Source organism: Lepidochelys kempii, chromosome 2 (genome assembly GCF_965140265.1).
Source record: "Lepidochelys kempii isolate rLepKem1 chromosome 2, rLepKem1.hap2, whole genome shotgun sequence".
Taxonomy (NCBI): Eukaryota; Metazoa; Chordata; order Testudines; family Cheloniidae; genus Lepidochelys; species Lepidochelys kempii.
The window spans coordinates 266,769,011-266,791,744 of NC_133257.1; the positions used below are offsets into that span (position 1 = coordinate 266,769,011).

General features: G+C 45.6%; 1 protein-coding gene across 5 annotated transcripts in view; it reads right to left on the minus strand.

Moving 5' to 3' along the window:
* The window catches only part of ELP6 (elongator acetyltransferase complex subunit 6), a 39,023-nt gene that overhangs the window by 12,205 nt on the left and 4,084 nt on the right, over window positions 1–22,734 (minus strand). For 3 of the 5 annotated variants that reach the window (XM_073334919.1, XM_073334920.1, XM_073334915.1), the window contains one exon: window positions 16,970–17,048. In XM_073334919.1, coding sequence (XP_073191020.1) covers window positions 16,970–17,014 — 45 coding nt within the window. In that variant the 5' untranslated portion in view covers window positions 17,015–17,048. Of the gene's footprint in view, window positions 1–14,894; window positions 14,966–16,969; window positions 17,049–22,734 lie in introns of all 5 variants that reach the window. The other 2 variants (XM_073334916.1, XM_073334918.1) reach the window with 1 other exon arrangement.

Genomic DNA, 22,734 nt, shown 5'->3' on the forward strand with positions numbered 1-22,734 from the left:
GCAGAATGATGGGTGAATGTGTTTTTCCTCGATAGAAGGGATGCTGGTGTTGTTTACTCACAAGATTGGATCTCAGTGAAAAAAAAAACATCCCATTGTTTACAGCTGTCTGCTGTGTCCTACATAATATCTGTGAGACAAAGGGGAAAAGCTGCCACCAGCGTGGAGGTGGAGTGGCTGTCTGATGAGTTTGAACAGCCAGACACAAGGACTATTAGAAGGACTAATAGTGCCAAGGTGGAGCTATGCAGCTGAGGGAAGCCTTGAAATACCACTTCAACAGTCAGCCACAGTAATGTGGTGTGCTAGACAATGCTCAACCTGGCCCTGAAATTTTGGGGCCTGTTAGGGACTGTGTGCACTGAGCACCCCATCTATGAATATAACACTGTCACTGCACCTATTCATTGTGCACTGCTTGCTGTACATTTATCATTATTACACTGTGTATGTCACAGATCCTATGAGTTCTATCACACTGGACAACAACAAATGTGTGCTTTCACTTCTGCTCGGCATCCTACAGTTTATGTTATGAAGTAATAAAGATGAGTTATTTTTCAAAAAATAGAATTTTATTGAATAATGAAACCAGTGCAAAAAACATCTGTGTAATTAAAAGCAAATAAAAAATGTTTGAAACAAATTAACAGGACAGAATTTAACAAGAGGAAAGAACATTCATGTCCATTTCAGAGCATTTTGGCGACACATATAGCACCCATGGCTCTCACAGGTCAGTTTATGTGAAGCTGTCCTTATGGTCCCCCTGTGTGGCGTGGAAGGGATGCCGCCCCTGATGTCATGAAGAAATTTCGGGGGGGGGGGGGAGGAAATGCTACAATTGAGTTTTCCATTGACTGCAAAGAGAAGTGAGCTCCTGCTTTCTGAACCACCTGCTGGTCAATAAGAGTCTGCAGCATCTGTGTTTACTGCTGAAGAAGCCCTATCATGTCCAGGTACATCTTCCTCTCCTTTTCCTTCTGGGGCTTTCTCCCGTCAACTTTCTTTCTTTCTCCATAGTGTCTATAACATTCATCCTCCGTGCCATGTGCTCACGGTCTGATGCAGCACTTGCTTGCAGGATCTTACTGAACATCTCCCAAGTCCTCTTCTTTCTCCTCCGTGTCATGGTCAGGCATTCCACGGCTGTGGAGGTGGCACCCCCTCAAGGCCACAACGTCAGCAGCTATAGATAAAGCAGGCAGAAGAATCATATTTATAGTCACAGCAGAAAGCGAAAGTTAAGTTTCTGAACTCCCTTGCCTTGCTCCCCTGAAGTTTTAAACGAGACATGCTTATTGACACTACAGCTTTGGAGCACCTCAGCACAGCACTGTGATTTTAGTCAATTTCTCCTTCCTGAGGGTAACAAAGGCTCAGAGAACACAGCTGCTGATGGTGTCCTGAAGCCCCCCAGGCCCACAGGCCACTAGCCTGCTTACTGCAACGGTGCTTGCTGAAGTCTTCACGGAGTGGCGTGGGAAAGTGTCCTACCACAGCGGAAGAAACAAGGCTGCCATCCCTTCGGGAGAGGAGCAGAATACCTCCATAAAAGTTTCATTGCGATCTCTCAGGAGGATTCAAGGGACATCCCTGTGCACATAAACAAACTGTTCCACATGTCCTCCCCCCGGCCTAACACTGCTGGCAACCAAATGCAGAAAATTCTTCTTCTATTTGTTGTACTGCTACCTCTTTAACTAGGAACAAATTAAATAAAAGTTGAACCCTGTGTTCTGGTAAGTTGGGGTCAGGAGCCAACTGTACATTTAAACACTGTAATGGACAATGCATTCACACACTTACCCAAGGTTCCTTCCCTTGCATCGGGCTCGCCCGCTGGGACTGGCTAGACTGTGGTGGAGTCTCAAACAGATCCTGGCTCACAGCATAGTTGGATCTCCTGGTCACATGTTCCCCCATCCTCCTCCTCCTCCTCGCTGTTCACAGCAGGGCTCTGCCTGTCAGGCTCCTCAGAGGAATCCATGGCGCTCTGCGGGGTGTTGGTGGGGTCTGCACCAAGTATGGCATGCAACTCGTCAGAAACCCAGGAGGTCTGTGGCTCAGTACCAGATCGACTGTTGGCTTCCCTGACTTCCTGGTCAGCCGCGTAGCCAGCTGGAGGGAACGGGGAGCGATCCAAAAAAAGGCACCACCTGCTGCGACGCTTTTACTCACCCGGCGGCGCTCCGGCAGCCGGCCCTCACTCACTCCGGGTGTCTTCGGCGGCACTGACGGTCCTGCCGCCGAGGTGCCGCCGAAGACCCGGAGCGCCGCCTGGTGAGTAAAAGCGCCTCAGCGGCTGCCGCCTTTTCTTTTGATCGCGCCCCCTGTTCCCTCAACAGGGGAAAATTTAAAAGGCGCCAAGACATTGACAAGGCACCGCTTGTGCTCAGTGGGGGAGCAGCTGCTGCCCCCCTAGCTATGCTACTGCTCCTGGTACGCCTGCTGCAGTTCCTTTGCTTTCACATGGCACTGCTGCTGAGCCCTGTCATACCCCTTCACCTGCCTCCCCCATGCAATCTGCTCATAGATGTCCATGTTTCTACAAAAAGAAAAGGAGGACTTGGGGCACCTTAGAGACTAACCAATTTATTTGAGCATAAGCTTTCGTGAGCTACAGCTCACTTCATCAGATGTAGCTCACGAAAGCTCATGCTCAAATAAATTGGTTAGTCTCTAAGGTGCCATAAGTCCTCTTGTTCTTTTTGCGAATACAGACTAACACGGCTGCTACTCTGAAACATGTTTCTACAACTGCTCCATACTCGCATCTGCACAGCCTCTTCTCCTCACACACCTAGGAGATCCCACACCTCCTGTCTTCTCCAGACCGGAGCATGGCTACAGCCTGTAACCGGCATGGCTGGCCGGGCAATTGCACACAAACAAGGAAGAGCTGCTAGCTGTGCTCACCAAGCTGGGCAATCAGAAAAAGGCATTTCAAAAATTCACAGAGTTTTTAAATGGGAAGAGAGAGGGCTCCTGGTGTCCGTGACCTCTGGGCCGTGGAGTTCACAATTGTGACCAGAGCAGTCACTGTCTGACATTGTGGAACAGCTGTGAGAGGATCGTTATGGTGACAAAGGTCATGAAGTGTCTACACTCCCACTGCGTCGACCATAGCTCTGTGCCATTCAGGGAGGTGGTTTTACTGGGCACTTACGCTGACAGGAGACAAATTTGAGTCGATGCAAGGTGACATGTCGACCTAACTTTGTAGTGTGGACTACGCCTCTCTCTTGGGAAGCGGTGACTTCAAGAAGGACTTAGGGATTATCATAGATAATCACCTCAACATGAACTCTCTGTGCAAGGCTGGGGCAAAAAGGGCTAATGCAATCCCTGGATGTGTAAGAAGGGAAATATCAAGTAGAGGAAGAGACATGATCTTGACTCTGTACACTACATTAGTAAAACTGCTACTAGGATACTGTGTCAAGTTCTGGTGTCCACGCTTCAAGAAGGAGGGCCACAAAAATTATCCGGGGACTGGAAAACAAGCCCTACAGTGTAAGGCTTAAGGAGCTCAACTTATTCAGCTTATCAAAGAGAAGGCTGAGAGGTGACATGATCACTGTGTACAGGTACTGACACATGGACAAGAGAGCTGACGGTGGGGGGCTTTCCAACCTTGCTAAAGAAGGCATAGCAAGGTCCAGTGTCTGAACGTTGAAGTTGGACAAATTCAACCTTGTAATAAGATGCAGTTTCCTAGCAGGGAGGGTGATTAGACACTGAAACAGCTTACCAGGGGAGGTGGTGGAGTCCCAATTGCTTGGAGCCTTTAAGGCAAGATTAGAAATCTTTCTAAAAGATAGAATTTCTCCAAGAAGCTAGAGTAAAGAGTAAGTGGGGAGGGAGGCCCTCAAGCTGAATGGTCATGAGGGTTCTTTCTGGCTTTGGAATCTATGAATCCTCCTGTTCACTGCCTTCCTTCATGGGCCACGGGGAGAACAGAATTGCCTGCATTGCCCTTAACATGCTCATAATGTTTGCAGCTCTGCTTAAAGACCATGGCTTCATCCTGCAGGGATCAGGAAAGAAGGTTTTTTCCTGAAGCACAATTAGCCAGCTGTATTCTGGGTTTGTTTCTCTTCACCTTCCTCAGAAGCATGAGAGATTGGCCAGAGCTGGAGATGGGAGACCGGACAGGGTTGACCAGAGCTCTGATTTGGTACAGAGAATCCTCTGTCTAGATGCCTAGCTGGCATGTCGTTATCACATGTTTAGGGTCAAACCAATGCCTTCCCGAATCCAAATCTGTCCATTTACCCCCAGGTCAGACTGGCAGATACCTTGGGGGGAGTAGGGGTCACCTTCCTCTATAGCATGGGCCAAAGATTGCCAGCTGGGATAACCAGGCAGATCACACCTAATCAATTCCCTCCCACTGCAGAGGCCTCAGGCATTTGGTGGCACCTTGATCTCTCCTGTTCTCTGCCTGTCTCCCAGGGTCTGAAACACTTTAGTAGAACTAAAATCTTTGGGCTCAACATAGAGGTATCTGGGTAAAAAGAATGGCATGCGATATTTAATGGTCTCTTGTGGTCTGAAAATCCAGGGTCCCATTGTGTGAGGTACTACGTCACATACAAAACCGCAATCCCTGCCCCCAAAGAGCTTACAAAACCATACTGATTTAAATGACGCTGCTCCTCTGGATGTATTCAGAATCTCGTCTGCAACTTTAAATGACCAGAACAAGTTTCCATGACTTTTGTCTCTGGTAAAAAGCTGATGCTGGTCAAGGAGAGCGCACAGGTCTCTACTGTTACTTGTGCAATGGCAGTGGAACTGTTAAGAGTTCTGACGGCAGGTCATCACCAGCAGAGCAGGCTTTGACTTGGCAGTGCTGGCACTTAAAAGAAAACTAAACATCTTTTAGCTTGTAAATTGAGCAAACTTTGTTCTAGAGCCAATGAGACAAGAAACAGGGAAACATGCAATGCTCTCTTTGGAGAGTCACTTCAGAGTAAGCAGCAGTTTGGCAGAAAAGGACCTGGGGATTACAGTGGATGAGAAGCTGGATCTGAGTCAGCAGTGTGCCCTCGTTGCCAAGAAGGCCAACGGCATATTGGGCTGCATTAGTTGGAGCATTGCCAACACATCGAGGGAAGTGATCATTCCCCTCTATTCGGCACTGGTGAAGCCACACCTGGAGTACTGCGTCCAGTTTTGGTCCCCCCACTACAGAAGAGATGTGGACAAATTGGAAAGAGTCCAGCAGAGGGCAATGAAAATGATTAGGGGGCTGGGAAACATGACTTACGAGGAGAGGCTGAGGGAACTGGGGTTATTTAGTCTGCAGAAGAGAAGAGTGAGGGGGGATTTGATAACAGCCTTCAACTACTTGAAGAGTTCCGAAGAGGATGGAGCTAGGCTGTTCTCAGTGGTGGCAGATGACAGAACAAGAAACAAAAGGTCTCTTGGAGTGGGGGAGGTCTAGGTTGGATATTAGGAAACACTATTTCACTAGGAGGGTGGTGAAGCACTGGAATGGGTTACCTAGGGAGGTGGTGGAATCTCCATCCTTAGAGGTTTTTAAGGCCCAGCTTGACAAAGCCCTGGCTGGGATGATTTAGTTGGGGTTGGTCCTGCTTTGAGCAGGGGATTGGACTAGATGACCTCCTGAGGTCCCTTCCAACCCTAATATTCTATGATTCTGTGATCACCACACTAAGGCTGTAATAAAAGAGATTGTGGGCCAAGTTTTCCACTGGTGTAACCTGATTCTTAAGTACAATTAATAATCCTGTGCTGAGCTACCAGATACTGCTTTTTATAATAGCCCCTCCCCAACCAAAGGGCCTTCCTTGCCTATACTGGAGATTTCAGCCAGAGGTGCAAAACCCTAATACAGACAAGCAAAAATACTATACATGCTATTATTTGAACTGGTGAGTGAAATCAGAGTACGCTGCACCCATGCAGATTGCGGTTTTGCCTGCCTCCAGTAGGGGTTTGCGCTACTGCAGCTACACTGGTAGTTGTAATTGGGGAAAATCCCCATTGTAAACAAGGCCCACGTCTAATAGTGAAACTATCCATCCAAGGAACACCTGTATCAAGATTGACAGTGGGTTAATTTAGACAGAAGTTGATGTAACCTCTGCGTCAGATCCAAGATCTTATTGCAAATCCAGGAGGGTTAAATAATCTATGGCACAACCTTCAATGTCAAAGAGCCTCCGAGGAATTCAAGGACGACCATCCACACAGAGAATCCTGAAGTTATATTATAAGATTAACTCAGAGAACTGAGCCCGAAGTCAGGAGGTCAGCTGACAGCTATCAATAGATTTAACTCTCTCTTGGAATTCCCCATAGAAGAACTGGATTGTTCCTTTCAGCACATCCCTTTAAGGACAATAACATTGTTCAGAGCAGTGAGGAACAAAACATTTCAATTTGTATCACACACATGCTCCAACTAATCCTCATTGTTCTCTCACTTTTTCAGAGTTTCTCAGGAGAGAGAGATGACAGCAACACCTATTAATAACAAACACACAGGCCTTGTCTGCACTGGGAAATTGCATCAGGTTAGAAATCATATTAACCAACATGATTTTCCCCTTAATGTAAACAAGAACGCTCACCGCTGGACATGGTTATCCCTAGGGCACTGTCTCTGTCTACCATAGCTGCTAAGTGATGTTTAATATCATGTTAATTAACACAGTTTCTAACATGATGCATTTTCCCCAAGGTAAACAGAGTTGCCAGCTTGGCTGCAAATCTCCCCACTCCAGCTGCCTCAGCCGTGGCGAGAACTGCTCCCTGTCACAGCAGCCACAGAACCAGCAGAGTCCATCAGAGGCTGATTTGGGCTGAAGTGTGGAAATCTAATTTGTAGGTGCTATTTTCTTACTAAAATTGTCCTAAGAATGTGTGAATGGGAGGAGAAAATAAAACTTTACATGAAACCTCATCATCTTACCAAGGAAAACTCATTCCACTCACATTAGGTCTGAGCTCTCAGCCTGTTTATCTCCTATTACAAGGGAATAATTGGGCGCTAATTTTTGTCTCTTGCCTTATACTTTGATTGTAGGCCTCTTGGGACAGGGGCCATCTTTTTGTTCTGTATTCGTACAGTGCCCAGCACTGTGGGTCCTGGTCTGTGATTAAGGCCCCTGTGTGCACTGGGAATACAAAACAAATAAATAAATGAAATAAGCAAACTGCAATTGCTTTATAAAGCACCAAACCCAACCCACTGGCCACGGCACAGAACACATCAGCTTTACAAGCATCTTTCCCACCCTTGTGACAGAGTGCAGAGACCCAGCAGCTGAACCAGCACTCTGGTCACTGGAAATCCAATTAGTTCCCCTGGAGAGGGCCTGACTGAGGGAAGGAGTGACTAATTACTAGAGCAGCCTGGGCGGGGGAGATCTCAGGAGCTGATTATCCAGTTAACTACAAGAGTGGAAAAGGAGCACAGGAAGGAAGTGCAGGGGCTAGGCGGGGCCAAAGGAAGGTCTCTGGGTGGAGAGATCCCTTCCCTCTCTTATGACTATACGACACTGTAAAGAGAATTGCTGCATGGAACTGAAAGAGGGTAGTGGCTGATAAAACTAAAACAAACACAAATAAAGTACACAGTGGTGGTTACAGAGCAGAGGTGTCAGAGCCACTTACAGAAGACGGGAGCAGAGGGCCGTGCTCTGTCACAAGAGTGGGCTTGTCCAGGATCTGCCTTATTCATGCTGACAAAGAACCTGACAGGGCAGCTGGTGCAGAGGCTCACCAGTCGAGGCAATGGAAGACATTGCAATGGCTTTGAGAACAGCAGGAGGAGATGCAGAAGACCCTGCAAGCCTTCCAGCACACCCACCACCTGGACAGACAACCCCTGTTGCAGGGCAGGCTGAGCAACAGAAAAGCCCACAGGATTTTATTCAAGAACAAACCCCAACACAGCAGCAGATACTCTAAGGTGTGATGAGTCCTGCTGCAGAGTATGATGACCAGACACAGGCGGTAGGCCTCTGTAAGACAAGCCCTGCGGATGACCCTGACAGATTCTTGGTCACTTTTGAAAGAGTAGCTATGGGTGCAGGTTTGGAAAAGGGAACCTGGGCCCTACAGCTAGCACCCTACTTGACAGGGGAAGCTCAGGAAGCCTGCATGGTAGTGACCAGGGGACTATGATATGGTTCAGGCAGCCATGGTAGAAGAGACGGGCTTATCCTCTGAAAAGTACCAGCCAAAGTTTTGGGCCACTAGATGGACTGAGGTGTGTCTGCAAGAGACTGGTGTACTGGGAACCAAGAGGGATGTGGAAATTTTCCAAAAAGGGCCTTATTTTTGGAGTTTAATGTACTCACCATACACAAACCCACATCATATATCACTTGAAAGTGTATTTTATGTATGTTTACATGGGGTATGATGTGGAGCTATCAAGTAGTGCCATAAGCCTGTAGATGAGGTGAAACAATAGTACCCAAAATGAGAGAGCCATTTTTTTCCATAGTTCCAGAAATATTGCAATATGACTATAGCTCCAGTTTTTATTGTTTAAGTTAATATCAACACCTTAATGTGGTTTTTACTGGTCAGAGCTCCCAAACCACAATGTATTAACATATTTTGAATGGTTTTGCATGGGCAAGTATTTTTTTCTTCAGAAATGAAGAAGCTGTTTAGCATGTGGCAAAAAACAGCAAATATCAACGTTTTGAAATATACCAACATAAAGTGTTTTCACATCAGATATTCTACTTAGGGGGACTAGATGACCTCCTGAGGTTCCTTCCAACCCTGATATTCTATGAGTCTATGATCCTTAATTATCAAAGTATTCACAAGTGATTGTAATAGTTTTGTGTGTTTCCAGTTGAAATGTGCTGGCCAGATCAGTCTCACACTGAAGGTTGTGCCCCAGTAGCAGTAGCTTGCATGTCCACAGTTTGTACTGTACAGGGGTAGATACAATGTAAATGAATTCCTAGTGTAATGCTTCCTCTCCATTTGCAAGCTTTTATACATACAACGTAGCATCTAGTTTACATGGTAGAAAGTTTTAATTTGTAATTACCTATACATGCAGTAGTAACCATTTGAAATATTCTAGAAACTTGCCTTTTAATTCAGTGACACTTATGCTCAGGTCAGTATTAGCGTTAGAGATGACAATACACAGCTTCATATTACAAATATGTAAAGGCTAGGAGAGAAAGAAATAGCCTAATAAGAAGTACTTAAGACAAAGTCTACAAACAAGTCCTTGCCTCTGCATTGAAAAGGGGTGAAGATCATGTTACAGCTCTTTCCAACCATGTCATCAACAATATAACAAACCCATTTCATCCTAAATCACATCCAGAGGTGCTTACCAGCATATCTACTGCATGTAACATGAGACATGCAAGAGTCTCTACTGAAACAGGTGTTGGTGAAGAACAAATGGAGAGATTTATGAAAGGTGCACTTGATTCTGATGGGACACACAGCTTCTTCAGCCCAGTCAAGAAATCTGGTATCAGAACATTTAGTGACTTGGTCAAGATGACCAAATTAAAGCTTGGCAAAGGAGGAATAGTCACAAGAGCTCTCTGTCCAGAAATTGTTTTCCATAGAGCCACGTCCTTCGCAAGATGCAGAGATGATGTTTCAATGGCAACTGTTCTCAGTCACCCAACAGGACCTGTGCCTATGTCCCTTTTCCATGGTGAGGGAACAACTATAAGAACAGACAAAGCTGAATGAGGGCATTCAGGAAAGAATCCATGCAAACAAAAATCGGAGCATACACGGCTATCACACAAATGATGTCTGGAAACGAATTCCACACATTCCATGAACTGGCTGCTGAGTCGTTGAGGCAGATCCTAAAAGGATTTCACAAAGCTAATTCTGTAATCTAAGTCTTTGACAGATATGGCAACAGTAACTCTGTGAAAACTGCAGAAAGTCAGCACCGGACAGGATCTACGGTTGGGTGCAAGAAATATCAGGTGATTGGTGAACAACCTGTGCCTCCATGGAAAAAGTTTCTAAACATGGCATTCAACAAGCAGTCACTTGCAAAATTCGTGTGTAAATATATGGTGCAAACCCAATACATACCTTCCTTCTTGCAGGAAGCTTTTCTAATGATGAAGTAGCAAAGTCTGTCATGAGTAGAGGTGCTGAAGAAACCCAAGATTTGTCCAGTACTCAAGAGGAAGCAGATACAAGGATCCTCCTGCATGCAGTATGTGCCATCATGGCTTTTGGGTCTTAGTGTCCTGATACCGACATTTTGGTCTTTGCTGTTTAGTACTTTCCAAAAATAGCACATACATAACATGTGGTTTGAAATAGGCATCATTACCAGCACAGCTGACAAGCTGTTGCTTCATACCTGAGCATGCGATTTATGATGCACTTATTCCTGACTTCTGCTGTATATGCATTAACAGGATGCGACTCTGTGTCATCCCTATATGGTTCTGGGGGGAAAATATGTGTTTAATGTTGTCAAAACCAAGAGAGCTTACCACTTGCAGCGATCTTGCCAAATTGGTAGAAGGTGACAGACAAGCCGCAATTTCTGCAGCAAGTAAGTTGGTAGCAGGGCTGTATGACCAGAGCGGGAAAGAAAAGGAGACCCACAGAGCTCTGAATTACTTGTGCCTCACATCAAAAAGGACCAGTCACTGGCCAAATTCCCACCATATGAGGATAGTTTTGAAGAGCATGTCAAAAGAGCATCTTGGCAAACAAAGATTGTATGTTTCAGAGTAGCAGCCGTGTTAGTCTGTATCCGCGAAAAGAAAAGGAGGACTTGTGGCACCTTAGAGACTAACCAATTTATTTGAGCATAAGCTTTCGTGAGCTACAGCTACATGCATCTGATGAATACATTCGTTAGTCTCTAAGGTGCCACAAGTCCGCCTTTTCTTTTTAAAGACTGTATGTCTTCACACATAGGTAAACCAGATATTGGATCACCATTGCCACACGGATGGAAAAATGTGGATGATGAACTATTTCCTGGATTCGTCAAGGGCCCAGTGGCATCTGAGCTTCTACAAGGCCTTATCGGTGCCTGCAGCAGTAGAGATTGGTGCACAATAAACTGTATCTGCAGTCAGAACAATCGTCACTTCACCCAACTGTGGACATGCCAAGAAATGAGGACTGTGGTCACCCCCACTCTCAGAGACCATAAACAAAATGATGATAATGACGTTGACCAGAAATGTCCCCAGCTCTATTACCTTTCAGCGATACCCGTACAAATTATTAGATTTTATTTCACCCTTCAGATTGTTGTGTTGCTCTGAAGTCACAAAGAAATCCAATTTTATTTCTCGAAATAATACATAACCATGAAGCTAACAAACAAATGCAACTATTTCAAAATGGTCATTTTAATGTGTTGATGTGTCACTGTTTATCCCCATTTCCATCATAGCAGCATCACATCATACCTCATCTTAAAGTAGACATAATAAGTTTCCAATGATGTGCTTTTATGTAGAGAGGGTACATTAAGTTGACCAAATTGGTCGTGTCTGCTACTTGCCTGTTCTATATCCAATTCTACGGCTGACCTTGGGGAAGTCACTTACCCTCTCCATGCCTCACCTTCCCCATCTATAAAATGGGCACAATACTTGCCTGTTTCACTGGGCTTTCAAAGACAATTCTGTAATGCTCGCAAAGTGCTTGGAGAGCCAAAGATGGAAGCTCCTAGAGAAGCGCCATCTTACTGTATATCACAGCTCCACACAATCAGTGCTATGCCCCAACTTTGGAACAGTCTGTGATAGCTTCACGGCGTCTTTAGACTGGACTCTGGGCCTTCAGCACCCCGGCTTCACCCATGAGCTCTGTTCAGTGAGTCCAACTGAGACAGACTCCTGGAGACTTGTACACTCTGCAGGGATTAATGCACCTCGCCCAGCATTTGCAGTGACACTCACACAGCATTGTCAAAACAGGCGGGTTTATTCATTAACTGGAACACAGCACAGGAAGTCCTGTGGGTACCATAGTGAACTGAAGGTTAAAGCACAGTCCATTCTGGTTAGCCCTGAGCCCAGCCAAACTGTAGTGAACCTCGTTGTTCAAGCTCTGTCTCTCCCTCTGACCTCTTTGGTCATACTCCAGGTGAGAGCCCTGACTCCTGCTAGCAGCCAGCTCTTATTCCCCGCCCCCACAACGTCACACCTTCCCAGTCCTTTGTTCTCCAGGTGGAGAATGTTGCTCAGTCTTCCTGCAGAGAGGTGGGAAAATCCAAATCCCGCTGGGTTGTTGGTTGGTTGATGTCAATGGGTGGGCAACTGCATTTGCCACCATCTTTTCAAATGCTCCTCTGATATGGGGGCCAAGGCCCAGACAGCTAGGCAACAATCACACCTCTCTCTCTTAGCCTGCCCCGAGAGCAAACAGATGTTTTCCACTTCCACTGCGTAATAGTTCAGCATATAGGAGAAACTGAGGCACAATCTCATAAAAATATTATAAAATATCGCCCCTTCATCCCATTATGTTATTCGGAAATTGTAAGGTGTTCTAACTCATTGTTAAAAACCAAGAATCACCTAGAACCAATTTGGTACATCACAACGTAAGGTGTGTCTATACCACCATCAGACATGTGAGTGCAACACATGTAGACGTGCCAGCTAGCCAGCAGTGAAACCATGACAGCATGGGCTAGCCTCTTAAGTACATACCCAGGGTTCTGGGCGAGCTTGAACAGCCCCTGCTGCCACAGCTTTATTGCTGTTGTTATTCAAGCAAGCTAGCTCGGGTATGTCTACATGTGCTGCACTCATGCCGCTGACAGCAATGTAGACACAGATCCATAGACTTGGGATAGCAGACAGAAAACTAGATAGATATGGGCTTTCAATGTAATCAAAGGGGGCATGGATCAGCGTTCATCTCGGACTCCCAGTCAGTACCCAGCCCAAGCCAGGGAAGCTAATGATCCAACCAGCGGACTAAATTCGGTGATGAATCCTGGTCACCTGAAGCATGTTGCGCATACACTAAGAAGAATGCTATCAAATAAGCCCATGAAATCTTGAATTGCATACAAAGGCATCATGTTACACAGTGAGGCAGCAAGTGTTCCTCGCTATAGCACTAATGAAACTGCACCAACCAGCTAGATTTAGTTTCGTTTAATGCTGCCAGAGGTGAGGGAAGGAATTCAGGGAAGAGTAACAAAAATGATTAAGTTGATGGAGGGACTCAGATTTATGAAGGAAGCCTGAGAGAGAGCTAAATATATGCAGTTTGGCTAAGCATTGACTAAGGGGGAAACGGTAACTGCACACAAGGTGTAAACACCAAAGAGGCAGAGGAATGTCTTTAGGTGGTACAAGGTTTACCTGCAAGTAACTGGATGAAGTTCAGCAAAGGATGATGTTTAGAATGAATGTTAAGGACTTCCTAATTGGAATCTCTCTGAGATTGTTCAGTTTCTCCAGACATTTCTAGTGCTCCTCCCCCACCCTCCCAATCACCTGTGTAACCAAGCTTCCCCAAGAAGAAATCCCATACTTGAGTTACCTGGGCCTGAAGCACACACTGCAGAGAGTAACCCTGCACTGGCTGCTCAGGGATGGATGTGATGGTTGAACTGATCTTTTGCTACAATAACAATGGCTTTCCAGCCCACTCTGCAGGAGCATGTCAGTGACTTTGATTGCTCCATCTCAGGGATTCTGAACCTTTTTCATCACACGGACTACACCTTAATAAAGATATTGTTTCATGGACCAATCTCCCCACCAATTTGCAATCGCATAACATCCCTGCAGCAACTACACCAATTGCTTGCCTGAACTGCATTTAATGTATTTTTAGCTTCTTTTAATATAATGTAGCAGACGCTAACGCTCCTCCTTGTTTCTACCGCATGACCAGCCAGCTCTCCCAAGGCCACAAGTAGATGCTCCACAGATTTCATATACACAGCCAGTGCTCTGCCTTATTTTGGGCCTAACACACAAACCACTGAGTAGGTAGAATGCTATGTTATCCATTCCGTTCCATTGCCATATTCACTCAGCACAGCCCTAAGCTTAGGTCTAACCCAGCTGCAACACATTGCAGGGATATATATAAGAGGAGATTGGCCACATGTGGATTTGGTTACCTGTCCCCCTCTCCATATAACAAATATGGGGACCACTGAGCCCAGTATCAAAGTTCTCAAGGATTCCTAACCTTGGACAGCTGGTAACAATCTGCCAGACCTGAAAAATGCTTTCAATCCCAGTATTTAGGGCCAAATTGAACCTGGGAGTAAGTATATTAAATGCCCATTGAGGTCAGTGGAGCTGCACCCACTTACACCTAAGCTTACTTTGGTTCTTAGATACAGTCTCTTACTATACTTAACAGAATTAATCAGTGTTTTAAGTCTGCCCCAGTTGAATCAAAAGCTTTCCTCTGAGAAATGTCTGCTAGTTCCCTGCACATTTAAAACATCCTTCTCACAAAAATGATCGTGCTTAGAAAAGATAACAATGTACATCAAAGAGTTAACCCCGTAACAGGAGCCACGTGCTAAATATCTATTTTCAATGGAGGGAAAAGCAAGCCCTGAATTCATGCTCAATCCTGAACATCCACAACTTCCATCGATTTCAAAATGAATTGAGTATGCTCAGTGCTTCATGGGATCAGACCCATGCATTGTAAAAGATTCAGATTTGGGGGGATGAACATGCAAGTTATGTATAGAAAATCCTGTTTGTGTCTACCACTGCTTTCTACTGGACAAAAACTGAGTTGTGTTACTGACCAGAATCAGACCTTCATGGAACAGAAATGGCATTGCCCTCAAGTGGCAGTAGCTTCCAAAAGCTACAAGCCGTAACCACACTACTCAAGCGTGAATGGTACTTATGATCATACTCCAAGAGACTTACCAGCTTCTGTGCTATGATGTTATAGTGACTGAAGGACTGGAGCAGGGCCACAAAACAGACTTTACAGCCAGCTGGGAAATAAGACAAGACACATTATCCCTTCAGTGTTGTAAGCTCCCACTCTCAAGGCATTTGAAATGAAGAAGAGTCAGACAACCAAAAGCCGATCAAAAAGAGCCCAAGGGGAGAAGACTCTCACCCCCCGATGGAGTTGCTGGCTCATATTTAATGTAAGTTTATTTTAAACCTTTAAACCGATGATCTCTCCCCCATTTAAAGAAAACTTTTTTTTTTTTTTACTGAACAATTAAAATATCGCTAAAAAAAGCCTATAAATTAGAAAGCCTCTTATGTCTCCCCTCCCTGCTGCCATGAGAGCCCCAAGCATTCTCTACCACTGGAGAGTCTTTAAAATAAGGACTATGGGCCACACCAAGACATGGTCTTGTCTGCTGAATTAACATCTCTTGGAGTGGCAAAAGACCCTTTCATTTGGCTATCATGGGGCACGCACATGGTTTAGTCCTTGTCTTGACAGATTCACAAGCTTGGACATAATGATAAATGAGAAGTTTCAACAAAGAAGTCTCTTTAAGAGACTTCTTAAACATACGGGTTTTGGAAAATAAAGGCCCTGGCTGTCTGAGGAACATAAAACCCAGTATCCATCAGAAACACGGTCTTTGAGATTTGGGGCACATGGAATTAATTCGATGCAATTGCTTCTCCCCATTGGAGACAGTGACTTGGTAAAATGAGTTGAGCTGGGTCATTTTAGCCAACAGTGAATGTTCAATGATGTCAGAAAGCCACCAACCAGTTGGGCAGTTTCTGCTAGACAGTGACATTATACTCAAACAATACGGATGTGCTACCAATCAGGATTGAGGATCACTGGCAGAGTTGCAGTGAAACAGGGGGTGTTGCAAGGCTGGACTGAGGTTCATTAGCAAAGCTTCTCTAGCAGTGGGTGCTATAGGAACACCCAGATAAAGTAGAGGAGCAAGCATGGTAGCTTTGGGTGGGTCTCAGGACTAAGAGGACAGGATTGTGGCACATGGATGGAATACTGTGAGGGATTCCAGGACCGCAAATGGTGTTTGCTGCTCAGAAATGCAGTGCACTGACAGAGCTGGGCCAGGACACAGAACTAGATTATAAGGGAGTGCTGAGGATCAGAACTGAAGTCCATTAGAAACCCAGGATGGGAAGCCTGCACGGTGCATAGGTCAATATGCAGCTGTATACATCCTTCACTTTCAAAAGCGCTCAATATTTTACATTCAGTTCAAATGAAGGAAAAGTTTGGCAAAATTCTTCCCTCAGGGACACCCATGCAACCCCACTGAGTGCAACAGGATACGCAGGCGTAACGGAGGACAGCATCTGATGTACCAGCACCTATGTGCTAAACATCAATGCAGGTTCAGAAGGCTGGTTCCTGAGAGCCACATTACGTCACAATCCAAACCGATTTATCCAGAACTGCAGCTTTGCCATGAGAGGTTTGGAAAAGTCCAGGGCTCCTCACAATAGTATTTAAAACAATTCAACTAGACAGGCCAGCTCTGCTGTAGCAGGTGAATCATTAGCATGAGAGACACTATTACTCAACTTGCCATTTGGGCTGGGTTCTTGTTTGTTCTTTTTTAAACACAGTCATGTACCAGAAAGTTTGCTGACATTTGTTACATAATATTCCTTTTACATTTCAAAATGTGTGGGTAGTGAATAAGCTTATGTTATATAGCAACTTCCAGCCCTAACAAGCCAGAGCATTTTACAACATTCATTTAATTTCACAACATCCCTACGTCGAAGTATGCTATGCATTTTGCAGATGGTAAAGCTGAACCACAGAGAGATTAAATGACTTGTCCAAGGTCACAGAGAAAGCCCAAAGACAAGTTAGGAATAGAGGTCCGACTCCCAGTGTCCTGCTCTAATCAAAAGAGGGCACAGTCTCCCTAAAACCAAGCTCTATCCCATCAGACATAGTTCATGTGTCGGCTGGATGATTCTACCAGGGCCAAGCAAGTCACATCTTCTTTGCAGAGCTCCACGTTCTCACATACCTTTGAGATAAAAGGAGAGGAAGTGATGCACCAGGAAGCTGCCATCTGTCTTGGTGTCACGCAGCAATGTGAGCTTCCCCTGGAAAACAATGAACAGAGAACCTTAAAGAAAGGAGAGAGGTGAGGGGGGATTTGATAGCAGCCTTCAACTACCTGAAGGGGGGTTCCAAAGAGGATGGAGCTCGGCTGTTCTCAGTGGTAGCAGATGACAGAACAAGGAGCCTTGATCTCAAGTTGCCGTGGGGGAGGTCTAGGTTGGATATTAGGAAATACTATTTCACTAGAAGGGTGGTGAAGCACTGGAATGGGTTATCTAGGGAGGTGGTAGACTCTCCATCCTTACAGGTTAAGGCCTGGCTTGACAAAACCCAGGCTGGGATGATTTAGTTGCGGTTGGTCCTGTTTTGAGCAGGGGGTTTGACTAGATGACCTCCTGAGGTCTCTTCCAGCCCTAATCTTCTATGATTCTAGGTGGCAAAATTAAAATGCTGATCTCCCTCCCCCCACCACAGCTACAAAGCGGCAGAATCTATGTTGATTGAGGCACACAGCTATGAGGGGGTCTCCACTACTATTTGTGACTGGTTACAGGGAAGAGTCCTACACAGTACAGACTGGTCCTCAAGCTGCCTCTATAGATCCGTCCCTTACAATTAGCAACAAAACCCTTAGATTCAGGAAGAGACTCAGGTCCCATTTACTTCTATAAATTCTATCACATTAGGAGAGCTATGATTGGCTCCCAGCATGGATTGGTCTTGAAATATGAACAGGACCAAATGGTCGTAAGTGTGCCCAGATTGTGCTACTGCCCTGCCAAGTCCAAAGCTGTAGCCGGGTCCAGAAATATTGTTCAAACACGGTGCAGCTCTGTCTGAAATTCATTTTAAGGTTTTCTTCTGGCCCAGCGCAGATGTAGCAGGCTGATTTCAGTTGGAAAACTAACAGCCTGTTCCTGCTGGCATTGGGCTCAGGATAAACACGTTTGTCACCACGGAGTTCTAGTCAGCTACCTTCATCAGTGTAGCCCCATCGACACTACAAAAGCATAGTGACTGGATGCTGTGGCTGTGTCTACACTAGCCTTTTGCCCTCCAGAATTTCCTACTGTTCTTACTGCTGGTGTAGCTCTACTGTTAGTAGCAATAGCAGGCACGTTAGTGTAAGTAAGAGGCAGGTGGCTGCTGAAATTTTGACCACTGTGTGTAGTCTAACTATACTCAGAGCAGGTCTAGACAACATGACGGTAAAACAGTAAATACCAGTCTGCCACTGGTGGCAGCAGTAGTGAGAAATTGGAGGCGGGGGAGGCGCGCGAATTGTAGCATAAATTGCCAATACTGGGACAAGAAGGAGTATCAACCGAGTGGGAGGAGCCATTGGACCCAGGCCACAACTCAATGCAGGGGACAACAAATGAAAACGCAGGAACAGGCATAAAGTCAAAGGTTGAAAATTAGGGCTCCAGAGGAGAACACCAAGCAGAGAACCCCAGATAGCGCCCACTGCTCCTCAAAGGTGTTAGTCAGTGGACACCGTCCAGAGGAACTCTGCCTAGAGGCGTGATCGGGTAAGTAGGGCCCTTCCAATTTCACAGCATGAAAAATGCGTCAGGGACCGTGAAATACGCCCTTCCCCGTGAAACCCGACCAAACCAACCTCCGGGTGCCTCCCCCTGCTGCAGGACGCTCTCTGGGACTGGGCAGCAGCCTGAGGTTCCTGCAGCTGCAGGAGGCTTGTGGAGTTGTGTCCAATCTTCCCTGTGCTGCTGAGAGCATCCCAGCAGGGGGCTCCTAGCTGCTACTCCAGGCAGGGCTGGGGCATGACAGGACTTGCTCTTTCCCTGCAGCACTGCTCTTGGATATCTCTCCTGGCTGCAGATAGCTCTACACCTCCTTCTCCTCACTCACTTCCTATCCCTCTCCCTTTGCAGCTGCCTGGGGAGGGGACATTGTACAGGGAACTGCCCCCCCTTTCAGGGGCAATTATTAGCTTATTTCAATAATAACAGAAAGAAAGGTGAGGCACTTGACAGAATTTTTTGATTGACACTTTACAGCAGCAAATCATACTCAGGGCTCAACTCACTGATTGGTAGATATGGACATTGGGGAGGTTTTGTAGTGTAGTGATGTCAATTGCCTGCCTACCAGAAGACACATGCAATTACTATAAAATGAGTGTCCAAAGTAAATCAAAAACCTCAAAAATGATTACTGCAGCGGATTTGGCTTCCAAATTCTACACGCCGATGAGGACAAACAATTTTATACAAGCTGCAATGTTTTATTGGATCACACACATCGGGAAATGGTTCAGCGCCACAGACTTGGAAACCCATCAAAGCAGAAAGAGGGCTGCAGAGAGTGCATTGCTGGTAAACGAAAAGTTCCAAAAACAATTTCTTCTCTTTCTAAGAAGATGACAGAGAGCTCTGAGACTCTCATTTAGCTAGAATGGAACTTGTGGATGCATTTGCAAGTGCTAATATACCATTGGACAAACTTGATCACCCAAAGCTGTATGAGTTCATTCAACGGAATGTAGAAAATGCCAGTTGCTTACCAAGTGCGAATCAGCTACGGCAGGACTACCTTCCAAAGGTTTTTGCTACACATTTTGAGGAGATAAAGGCTCAAATTAACTCATGTGTCTTTTGCAATCATTTTGGATGAGTCCACAGATGAACAAGACAACCATGTACTGCGTGTTCTGTTTGATTTTATGTCTGGCAAGGCTGAAGACGTACGGACAGGAAAGGTAACAATAGTGCTCACCGACTGCATTTATTTGGATGCTGTTAACTACACTACAGTTTCTCAAGTGATAATTAAAACCATTTCAAAGTACAGTGCGAACTTTGACAAAAGTATCTGCTTTCATAAGTGACAATGCAACTTACTTGACAAAATCTTTCAAATCGGTTCTCCAAGGTCTAAGGCCAAATGCTGTCTGTATACATGTAATGGACATATAATTTCTCTGTCGGTGATCTGTGATGCCCTGATAACATAACAACTGTAGAAATGAGCTAACGCGGGGGAAGACACAGAGCAACATGCACTCAGTGTGGCTAGAATGGTTCCAGATAAATTCCCCGACTACAATGATGAAGGAAACAGGACTAGATCTCAGATTAAACAACTAGTTTTGTAGCCTGTCTTTCAGCACGCTGTGCAGTATACCACAGGTCTGTTCCCACTAATAATAAACACTTAGGCTATGTCTACCCTGGCAGAGTTTTTTTGCTGAGAGCTTAATCGCTGATGAAAAAGCGCTTAAAGAAAACCATTGTTGTGTTTCACATTGTCTTCCACTGGAGGCATAGCGTGTTCACACTTGCAGCACTTGCATCACCAATGAGAGCAGTGCACTGTGGGTAACTATCCCACAGTGCAGCTCTCCCCCTTCTGCCTCTAGATCTTGTGGGAAGGCGGAGGGGATTGCATCTCATCATGGGTCCGGGCTTAATGCCCTATGATGCACAGCTTTCCGTCCCAGCATTCCATGTGCTTCCATCTTCAGTTTGCAGCATTTTTCAATGTCCTTTGTTTTCTACTTTCCCTGACACATCTATCTGCAGGAATGGATCCCGCACTGCTCTCCACTGTTCTGATAACTCTCACTAGCACATCATGAGTGGCAGTGGAGTTGATCTTGAAGCTACAAAGGCAACGGCAGTCACAGTTGCTTAACATGGTGTCCTGACATGGAAAGCAGCAACATTAGATTGCTTTTGGCATTCATGGAGGAGCTGAACACAGTGGAATGTCGCTTTTGGACTCGGGAAACTAGCACAAAGTGGTGGGATCCCATCATTATGCAAGTCTGGGGCGACAAGCAGTGGCTGCAGAACGCTCGGATGTGGAAAGCCACCTTGCTGGAACTGTTTGCTAAGCTTGCTCCAGCCCTGCGGTGCAAGAACACCAGAATAAGAGCTGCCTGTTAGGATATAGATATTCAGGCCTGTCTGTAAAGGCCTATACTCTAAGAATTTAGGTGTATTCTTATCACTTGGCTAGTGATAGAGGTATAAAAGAAAGAATCAAATCCACTGTCTGCCAGTGTAAGGGCCTTCTCTTACTGTGACAGTTTGTGGCCCTGTGCTTAGGCTCAGGCCTTTGGCTAAGCAGCAGAGGCAGCCATAAGCTGGGAAGCGAACGGTCACATCCTCACATTCCAAACTAGTCACATTGAAATAAGGTGCTATTGGGCTGTTAGGCACTATCAGGACAGGATTGTATTCCTATCACCTCCAGAGAAAGGGAAGTGCCTAGAAAATGTAAAAGGAAACTTAGTTTGATAGCATCCTGTCTGGCAAGAACTCACTTATCAATAGCTGGGATGTGAAATCCTCACTTCTGTATTGTTTTGTCATTATAGTTCCCACTTTGCTGTTGTTTGTCTGTATAATCTCTGTCTGGTTCTGTGATTGTTCCTGTCTGCTGTATAATTAATTTTGCTGGGTGTAAACTAATTGAGGTGGTGGGATATAATTGGTTACATAATCATGTTACAATATGTTAGGATTGGTTAGTTAAATTTCAGGAGAATGATTGGTTAAGGTATAGCTAAGCAGAACTCAAGTTTTACTATATAATCTGTAGTCAATGAGGAAGTGACTGGGTGGGGGTGTGGGTGGGGATGGGCATGTGGGTGTGGGAGATGGGAACAGGGAATGGGGGTAAGAAAATTGGAATCATGTTTTGCTAAAGGGGGAAATGGGAACAGGGAATGGGAGTAAGGAAGTTGGAATCATGTTTGGCTAAGGGCAGGAATGGGAACAGGGACACAGATGTAAGGCTTTGTGGTGTCAGAGCTGGGAAGGAGGATACTAAGGAAGGAAACTGGAATCATGCTTGCTGGAAGTTCACCCCAATAAACATCGAATTGTTTGCACCTTTGGACTTCGGGTATTGTTGCTCTCTGTTCATGCGAGAAGGACCAGGGAAGTAAGTGGGTGAAGGAATAAGCCCCCTAACACTGCCCTCTCGGTGGAGAAGCATGTGGCGATCACAGCGTGGAAGCTGGCAACTCCAGACTGCTACTGTTCAGTTGTGAACCAGTTGGGAGTGCGGAAGTCGACCATTGGGACTGTGTTAATGCATGTGTGCAAGGCCATTAATTGCATCTTGCTGCGAAAGACCATGACTCTTGGCAACATGTGTGAAATTGTGGATGGCATTCCCTAACTGCGATAGATGGTACGCATATTCCAATTCTGGCCACCGGACCACCTTGTGACCAAGTACATCAATCGGAAGGGGTACTTCTCCATGGTTTTGCAAGCACTTGTGGATCACTGTGGGCATTTCACTGACATTAACGTGGGGTGGTCTGGAAAGGTGCATGACGCACAGATCTTTAGGAATACTGGCCTGTATAGAAAGTTACAAGCAGGGACTTTCTTTCCAGACCAGAAGATCACCATAGGGAAAGTTGAAATGCTCATAGTGATCCTGGGAGACCCAGCGTACCCCTTAATGCCATGGCTCGTGAAGCCGTACACGGGAAACCTAGATAGCAGTAAGGAGCAGTTCAACAACAGGCTAAGTAGGTGCAGAATGACCCTTGAATGTGCGTTTGGCCGATTAAAGGCACACTAGCAATGCCTATATGGTAGGTTAGACCTGAATGAGGAAAATATTCCCATGGTTATAGCCACGTGTTGTATGTTGCATAATATTTGTGAAGGGAAGGGCGAATAGTTTACTCAGGGGTGGACTGCCAAGGCAGAACGCCTGGCTGCTGATTTTGAGCAGCCA